The sequence below is a fragment of the Euphorbia lathyris genome, chromosome 2 (genome assembly GCF_963576675.1).
Source record: "Euphorbia lathyris chromosome 2, ddEupLath1.1, whole genome shotgun sequence".
Classification (NCBI taxonomy): domain Eukaryota; kingdom Viridiplantae; phylum Streptophyta; class Magnoliopsida; order Malpighiales; family Euphorbiaceae; genus Euphorbia; species Euphorbia lathyris.
The window spans coordinates 115,292,742-115,301,784 of record NC_088911.1 but is presented as its reverse complement, the minus strand read 5'-3'; the positions used below and the strand labels follow the sequence as shown (position 1 = coordinate 115,301,784).

The 9,043-nt window shown below is 34.8% G+C and overlaps 1 protein-coding gene across 5 annotated transcripts; it reads left to right on the top strand.

Moving 5' to 3' along the window:
* Positions 1–345: 345 nt before the first annotated feature.
* Positions 346–8,807, top strand: LOC136219575 (uncharacterized). 5 transcript variants are annotated; one of them, XM_066007035.1, is made up of 17 exons: positions 346–502; positions 686–832; positions 1,297–1,347; positions 1,430–1,660; positions 2,110–2,208; positions 2,299–2,354; positions 2,719–2,830; positions 3,020–3,190; positions 3,486–3,725; positions 6,413–6,625; positions 6,746–6,949; positions 7,036–7,161; positions 7,279–7,566; positions 7,656–7,754; positions 7,858–8,240; positions 8,347–8,379; positions 8,519–8,807. In XM_066007035.1, coding segments are annotated over exons 2-17 (2,427 nt in total). In that variant the 5' UTR covers positions 346–502; positions 686–712; the 3' UTR covers positions 8,520–8,807. The 5 variants fall into 5 exon arrangements, with proteins under 5 accessions (XP_065863107.1, XP_065863103.1, XP_065863106.1 ...); XM_066007031.1 differs by having other exon boundaries at positions 1,424–1,660; XM_066007032.1 differs by having other exon boundaries at positions 398–502; positions 670–832; positions 1,424–1,660.
* The last annotated feature ends 236 nt before the right edge of the window (positions 8,808–9,043 follow it).

Genomic DNA, 9,043 nt, shown 5'->3' with positions numbered 1-9,043 from the left:
TCTAAATTAATTTACATAAAATATAATGAAAAACTGTCCCAATATTGAAATAAATATTACATTTATTTTGAAAAAAACGTTTTAATTGTATAGAGTTTTTTCTCACATACAGTTATTTTTTTGAAATGTACAGTTATTTTTTTTCTAATTTTCAAAAAAACAATTTGAATTTTTGAAATAATGTTCAAATATTTATTAATTTAATAAATAAAATATATTTATAACAATACTATGTTTTTTTTAATAATAATAATACTATGTTTATTAATTTTCAAGGAGTATCTCATTAAACAGTAACGTGATGAACAAACGAATTGGATGCGCGTGAAATTACCATGTCCTAGCGATGAAGTTGCTCTATAAATGGCGGGAGCCTTCGATATATCGAAATTTCCAATGCCCAATCATCTATCCCATTTCTCATCTTTCTCTCTCTCTCAACGTCAACTTTCACTATTTCCACTCCAAGCCCCTGCAAAACCCTATAATCTCTTCCGTTGAGGTACTTTACTTCCCTCTCTATGTGTTTACATTTTATTTCTCTCTCTCCATTATTCCCCCAAGTCCCTTTCTAGTTAATTTCTATAATTTTAGGGTTTCATTTGATCGTGTCTTTTCCCGTACGAGCTAGGGTTTCTTTTTTCCTTTGATGTACGTTTTTGATACCAGAAAAGAGTTTCTGCAGTTTCGGGGGGACTAATTTTCCTGTTTAATGGAGGCCGCGGCTGGTGGCGTAGCCTCACATGGTGGTTCTCTGCCGATGACATCGTCGCGGAAGGAGTGGCGTGCCGTTTCTGACCATCATTCCGTTCGAAACAGCGTTGATGAAGTGGTAATGTTGACCTTCTTATGTTTTGTGCTCACGCTTGTTCGTTTCTTGATAAAAATATTGGGAATGAGCTAAATGGCATTAAGGTCTCTAATTATTTCAATTCTGGAGAAAACTCGTAAAATAATTTTAATGCTTAGGTTTAATGCAACTATGCTTATTCAATTCGAGCAACTAATTAGAGCTCACTGTTCTTCTTACTGTGGGGGTATATGAATATAAAACATAATGCTTGATGTGATGAAAACTTGGTTTATATATGTTTTGCCCAAATTACACTATGATCAAACTGTAATATTTTGTCAAACGGGTAACTGAGTGCAGTTTTGTATTGTGATCAAACTGTTTTATTTTTTTTTTGTCTCCATTGAAACATTGGTATATCTTTTCCTCCATCAGTATTCTTGGGGCAACATTTAAACGATTTGCTAATTTCTCAGTCATAACTTGGTGGTTTCTTATCACAGGAACTGGAAAGATCAAATTTGGGCCATTCTGATGAGAGAACAATATACGAGGTATGTATTGTTGTTTTGAGCACTTAATTTTTAATAATGATGAAGGAAAATGAACTTGAACTTGATGTTTATCAAGGTGCAGCATGGAAGAGAGCCTGTTGACGTTGACTTCTGTTCTATCACTGTGGATGGGAGTTTGGACAATGGCATTTTACAGCAGCGAATTCATAGCATTACTAGACAAAGAGAAGAGCTGCAACAAATGGAGATTGAGCTCAAAGCTCAGGGGATTGCCAGATCTGAGATCATTGGAATTCGTACCAGCTTTAATGCTCAAATCAAAGACCGTGAAGATGCTGCAACAAAACTTCAGGTTGAATTTTTGTAATGTTTCTTTCTCCAAAGTCACAGGCTGTGTTCTTCATTTACAGTGTTTGGAAATTGAAACTTGTTATCTTGTTTTATTAGTAAATTAGGTTATTTATTTATTTTCATGTGTTATCAGAATAATGTTTGTATGAGTAGTATGATAATTCCTTCACTTGTTTGATCTGGTGCTTGAATATGGTTGCACATGGCCATCAAAATTATTTTAAGCTTCGCAGCATGGATTTTTAATCCATAATCATATGATCACCGAGGTTCATTGTTTAATAAAATTGGTTTAAATTTCTTCCCCTCCCCCCCTCCCTTTTCCCTTTTTTTGGGTAATTGGGTCCTGATTAATTGGTTTGGGGTTGCCTCTGCAACCTTTAGGTGGCTCCTCTTGGTTTAAATTTCTTTAATAACTTGCATAATATATTGGCTTACTTTATTTTGTAGGAACAACTTTCTGAACGTCAACAGACTATTCATGATTTAGAAAGGAGAATTGAAGAGAAAGATAGAGAACTACATGCCATTAAATTGGATAATGAAGCGGTTTGCTCATACACACATTATGCTGTTGTACAAATATTTTTTGAACCATTTGATGTAAAATACTCTTGTACTTGTTTGTTTTTTTGGCAGGCCTGGGCAAAGGAGGATCTACTCAGAGAACAAAATAAGGAATTGGTAACATTTAGGTATTGTTTCTTGGATTTTGGTGCACCTTTTTTTTAGTGGACTCTTCTGAACTAGTGACTCATGTTTGATGAAGAGATTTAAAACAAACATAAAACCAAGTTCCTTAGAGGTCATAGTGTTTGTACATTTAAATGTGGTTCATGTTTTCAGGCGGTCACTTTCAGTTCAATTTTTCTAAAGAATTTCAATATAACTTTGTTTGCCTAATATGATTCAAACTATGTGTATAACAACAAATTTAAAAAATTATAATTTATGGAGGCTCCAATTAATGGAAAGGCATTAAAGAATTGTGGCTTCTAAATAATCTGAAGATATACTAGTTTTCATCTCAATTAATTTAGTGGTACTTTCTTTGTGCAGAAGAGAGCGTGATCATTCTGAAGCTGAAAGGGCACAGCATATACAACAAATGCGTGAACTTCAAGAACATATTCAAGACAAAGATAGGCAGATTCTTGAGTTGCAGGAACAGGTCTGTTTGATTGTAGGTTTTCACTACTCGATATTGTATAAAGAGTGCAGTAATTTTTGGTCATGAAAATAATAACTATAGAACACTTATTTGTATCCTGTTCCAATTTTTTGTTTTAAAAGCAGCTGAGCAAAAATGTATTTTATCTCTATGTGAAATAAGTGCTCTAATATTGATTTTATCTTTCAGCATAGGGCTGATCAGGAGACCATATTCTTGAAGGAGGAACAGCTGAAAGTTTGGATTGCACGTGTTCAGGAGATGGATACATTGCAATCAACTACAAACCATTCGTTACAAGTTGAATTACGAGAGCGTACTGACCAATATAATCAGCTATGGTTGGGTTGTCAAAGACAGGTTAGTTTGCACTGATTTTCGGTTCCTTCTTCCTCTTCTCCATTTTTGCAGTTGGTGTATGTGTTTATTGTTTGATGTGCTTTCATGAAAGCTCGCATGCTTGGACTATACCTGAATATGTGTAATAGTTTCCTCTTTGTCTAAAATGGCAGTTTCTCTGTTTTGGCCGTTATAAAATTATTTATGTTCGTCACACCTTGTTGGCAATATAAATAGTACAGTTACCGGCGACTGTCCTTTTGGTGTAATTTTCATCATTTTGAATTGGTTTATTTGCTCGTCTTATTGATGTCAGTTAGCAGAAATGGAGAGAATTCATTTGCATACTATACAACAGCTGCATATTGAGCTAGTTGATGCAAGAGAAAGGAGTGGAACATACCCTGAGGAGTCTCGTCTATCACAAAAAAGTTCAAAGGATTCTTCAAAATTTGGTCAAAATAATGGAAATCAACACGATGTTAATGGAATTGGTGCTGGTCATGCTAATAATGGAGTACTTTCTAATGGAAATGCAGATAACGTATCAAACCAGGTAGGATTGCTTCTCCCTATAGTTATTTTTCTATGAGTATTTTATTAGTATTGAGATTTGAGGATCTATTTAAACATATTTAGCATTTACAATGGAGGCATTTAGTCGATTCCTTCTTGATTGAACATTTTTATATTGTATTATCAATCCAGCAAATGCCGTAGTGCATATATTTCCATCTAAAGAAGTTTTGAAGAGTACTATAGGATAGGAATAAAGAAAGAAGGCTCAATATAAAGTTGGTTTTATAATAAGTAGGGCTGAGGTTGCGGTAGGTAGGATTGGAAATTTCGGTCCGGTCCAATTCGGAGATTCGGTTCCGGTCCAATCCAGTACAGTTATTTGATGAGTTAAATAATAAAATACCTATACTTTTACCGAAAATAAATTAAAAACATAATTTACAAGATAATAAATATATAAAATTCTTAATAAAAAATAAATAACATGTGTTTACAATACCAAATGAGTAACTTAGTTTCAAGATTAACTTAGTTTAATATCTTAGCACACGCAAATCTTAAGAAATGCACAACTTAAGCTAATCAGCAACAAATTAAAGTACAATAGCAGGAAAAAACTTGACCAGGTTCTAACGAGTTAAAATTCAATAACAGAAATCAAAATTTGACTAAAGTCAAACACTACCAAATAATTGATCTATTTTGATTGTCATATATACATAAATTTTAGGATTTAACCAACAACCAAAAGAAATAGTAGGAGAAACAATACCTGAAATTGAAATTGCAAACAATTAGATTTCACTTTAGAAAGGAAATTGAGGAAATGATGTCAGAACTAGGATTGAATAGGAAGAAAAAAGAATGAGAATAGAGAGAAGAATATAGAAGAAGAAAAAAAAGAAAGATTTCATTAACCAATTGCATAATCAATTAGTGCCAGCCGATTCTCTTAAATAGGAAACGAGACAAGGCAAGTACAGTTGGCCTAACAAATCATCGCCCTAATAATTCTAACATACCTTAAATAAGAATATGAAATTTAACCTACATTAAATCACCCTAATATTTCTAACCTACCTTAAATAAGAATAAGAAATACAACCTACCTTAAATAAAAATAGGAAATACAACACTTTACTAAATAGGAAAAAATAAAACTTCATATAAAATATAAATTTAATATGATAAATCTTCAGTACTTTCAATTCAGTTCGTTCCAGTCTAATCCAATTCGATTATCGGTCCAGTTCTGGATAATTTCGGTCCAGTTCGGACCAGTTCTTTGATAAAAAGTCAACAGTTCGGTCCAATTCTGGATCTTTTTACTCTGATATTCGGTCCAATCCAGTTTCTCCAAGATCCGCGCTCAGCCCTAGCGGTAGGTGGGAGAATATGAGTTTGTTGTTCTGCTATACCTTGGGTGCTTTGATTCAACTATAACCGTAAAATTCCTAAGGATTCGATTATTAAAACGGTACCGACCTTACAGAAATGATTGAACAACAATTAAAATAAAATTCTACTAGGAAAATGAACGAACTTTGCCCTTGAAAATTGAAACTAAGGAAATAACTGAGAATTCTAAAAATGCTGAAGTTTAGGGATAATTTGCTAGAGTTTTGCTTGATTGTCTTAGAGTTCTATTGAGTTCTCTTTTTTCATTGTGATTTCTGCCTTTTGTAGATGTTGGGAGTAACTTCTTGTTGTTTCCACCAATCCACGTTCTCCACCAACTACTTCACTTTAACTTCCACGATGGATTGATAATGACACTTTCTAACTTTCTTGCCTGGATCACAAAGTACACGTTAAAAATATTAAATGGCCTTATGATTCCATAGGTTTACCTCAAATATGCTCTGAATTTCACTCTAGGAAGTTGGTTTCCTCCGAGGTACACTTTAGGAAGTTGGTTTCCCTCGAGGGTACACCTTAGGAGGTTGGTTTCCCTCGAGGTACACCATAGGAAGTTGGTTCCCCCCGAGGTACACTCCAGGAAATTCTAAGTGAATGGTGCACCATGAAAATATAAAAAAAATTCCTAAAATGAAAAGTTTCCTATAAGGAAAAGTTTCCTAAACAGTTTTAAGTAAAAGTTTCTCCCATGCAAAGTGTATACCAGGATATGCATTAGGAAACTTTATTTTTGGTGCAAACGGTTGGATAGTAATAAGACCAACCATAGACTTTGATGCTTCTATGCTGTAACAGTAGAAATGCAACTTGGCAAGAGTATGAACTATAGTGGTATGTTGTAGTATGTTGTCTTCAATTGTGGTTGTTTGTGGTACTGTCTATACCGTTGTTAGCGACTTAGCGTTCTATATTTTTCTTCTCTTCTATGTAACCCTGTTGTAAGGTGACGATTTATTAGAAGGTGTTTCTGATACTCTAGTGCATTTAGTTGTTTGTGGCCTAAGTATTATATTATCTTCAGCATTCATGTTTATTTCGTGAGTACTTTTTCTATCATGTCCCACCTTTTTCTTAATCTTGGAATCCAATCTTTAGTTTGAGGGATATGCAGGAGTGTTTCAGTATTTTCTAATAGAAAATGCTAACGGAATGCATATTAACAAGTGGATTATTTATTTGTTATTATTATTATTATTTTTTATATATAATTTTGCTAGTTTGTAGAAATCTAATTCTATTAGGAAGGAAAATTGAATGGTCCAAAGTTGTTTTTCATGATTGCCAATCTGTTCTGTTTATTATTAGACCAACCATGTTGCCGGTGTTCCAATTGGTCCATCATCTTTGCTTGGGATGCCTACGTACCTTCCATCTGGGCAGGTGACTGCACTGCATCCATTCATTCTACATCAGCAAGGGATTCCCCATTCTATGCCATCACATGTTCCTCAATCTCATGTTGGGCATTTTCACTCGATACCAGCAATGTCATCCCATCCCCAGTGGCAGAACCAACAGGTATATTACCAGATTGAAATATCTTCTATATCCACCTTGCAATGCATGACTTTGGTGTTATGTTTAAATATTGTGCTGTTTTAATGATGTGCATTCTTTTTTCCTTCTGATCTTTTTCAGGCTGTATCAGAAGGTGTACAATTATCCACACAAAATGGACTGGCATCATCCCAAGCTAATAAAACTCATATGAGGGAAGATGCAAAGTACGAGTATGAAATAGCTGCCAATGGACAGGGCTTTCGCCAAGATTATCTTGATGTTCACATCAGCTGTGGGGCAGAGCCTAATTCTGTAATCTCATCATCCGCTGGGGAAGCACAGGTGCTGCATATCAACTTGTTGCCATCTGGATGCACTATATTTTGTTACTCATTGTTAACAGGGTACATGAATTCTTTCCTTCTCAGGCTCATGAGTCAATGGACAGAAGTTACTTGGTTTCGCCCCAATCTGAGCAGAGCATACAGCACATGTCTTCTCAATTCAGTGATTCCTTAAGACTGAATCATCTTGAAGAAAAAAATGAAATAAAGGTTGATAGTGGGTTTTCCCCTCTTTTTGGTGAACCATTGTATGGGTAATTGAGTATTAAACTTAAAAGCAGCTATCAAATAGCACATAACCTTAAGCTTGGATTTGAACAAGTGCAGGAGCAAAGTGTTTTAAACCTGGGTGATCAGGGACTAGATGGCCAAGTACTGTTTGACGAACAACCAAGTTCCTCTGCTGGTGCATCACTGTCTGAAGCATCAGTGCATTCGGTTAATCTCAGGGAAGCCACAGTCAACAATGGTCCTAGTGTACTTTTGTCGGAGGCATTGATCCCAACTGTTCAGACAGGAAAAACTTCGGAGACTGACTTGCTCGACGAAAGATCTCTATTGGCTTGTATAGTTCGTACAATTCCTGCTGGTGGTAGAATTCGTATCAATTCAACGGTTTGTTTTGAAATTTAAAACTTCGTCGATTTTAGCTCATGTTTTATTCTATCAGAATTGAAAATTTCTCCTTTGGTTTCTAATTGTAGCTACCAAATAGGCTGGGTAAAATGCTTGCCCCTTTGCATTGGCATGATTACAAGAAAAAGTTTGGAAAGCTTGATGACTTTGTTGCTGGTCATCCTGAAGTGAGTTTCTCATATATTTGGGTTCATGTAAAAATTTCTCAGATATTTGGGTTTATGTAAAAATTTCTCATGATTAATTTGAGATTCTCTATTGCAATTTCAGTTATTTTTTATCGAGGGAGATTATATTCAGCTCCGAGAAGGAGCTCAAGTAATGATAGCTGCTACTGCTGCTGTGGCTAAAGTTGCAGCAGCTGCTGCAGCATCTTCGCCTTACTCTTCATTTTTGCCTTCTGTGGCTGTTACTCCCATGTCTCAGTCTCACCGCCTCAAGAAGGTTCCATCTATTGATTCCAAACATACCAATGGTGTTAATTATAGTGCTACTGGAGGCATGTCAAATTTGAAGATTTTGAGCAAACCAAAAGATTCTCAAGAACCAAGTGGACCAGAGTTTGATAGATCAAGTGTGTCGAGCAGTCAAAGCAGCAAGGGTTTGATTTACGGGAGGTCTAACTCAAATTTTATTAAGAAACAGCAGGGCAGGTTTGGTTTCTTTCTGGATGCTTGTGTCTGGCTATATTTTTGTGGTTTAGTTTACCAAATGATGAAAGGCTTACTTATTATGGTTGAAACTACTGAAATTTTGCAGGACAAGTGGAGCTACATTAACTTCTGGAAGATAGTAAGCATATTTCACTTTAGCTTTTACTTGCTTTAATTTCACGTTAGGTTTGAGTTGCATTTACTTGCCATAGTAGATGTCTGATCTGCTCGTGTTTTGAGTAGTGGCAAATAATTGATTGTGTAATGTGCTTTGGCAGGAGGAAATGTTTAGGTAAAAAAAAAAGAACAAAAGAAGTAAAGAAAATTGCATATTGGAGTTGTGATGGTGGTGACGATGGGAAGCATATACAGAGATGATTTTGGTTATAGAATCCTGTATTGGAACTTTGAGCTGATTTTCTTTCGATCTGATGGGTTTTAAAAGGAGAGGGAAAATCAGAACATTTGTTTTGTGATTTATGATACAGAACAAAACAAAACAGATCATTCAAACTATCTTTTTTAGTTAAATTCATGCACAAAAGGTGTAAATTCTGTTTGCAAATTCTTTATGGAGCTCATTTTCTCAACCGATTTGCCTTTTTTATATTAATGCGTAAATCATTCAAGTTTTTTAAAAAAATGTATAAATGCATCATGTATACATGTTTTTTTTTTCTTTATAATGAATCCGTTTACTTGTTTGAGAGACTCGAAAGGAGATCATTTTCCCATTAAAGTTATTGTACATTAGGACTTGGATTTGAGATTCATATGTTTTGAATATAGCTTCAATTTGTTAA

Bases quoted from the DNA above. Each gene is read 5' to 3' on its own strand.
- LOC136219575 (XM_066007031.1), top strand. From the start codon at position 713: ATGGAGGCCGCGGCTGGTGGCGTAGCCTCACATGGTGGTTCTCTGCCG. The intron at 833-1,296 runs GTAATGTTGACC...TTCTTATCACAG, and splicing joins GAAACAGCGTTGATGAAGTG to GAACTGGAAAGATCAAATTT. The intron at 1,348-1,423 runs GTATGTATTGTT...ATGTTTATCAAG, and splicing joins ATGAGAGAACAATATACGAG to GTGCAGCATGGAAGAGAGCC.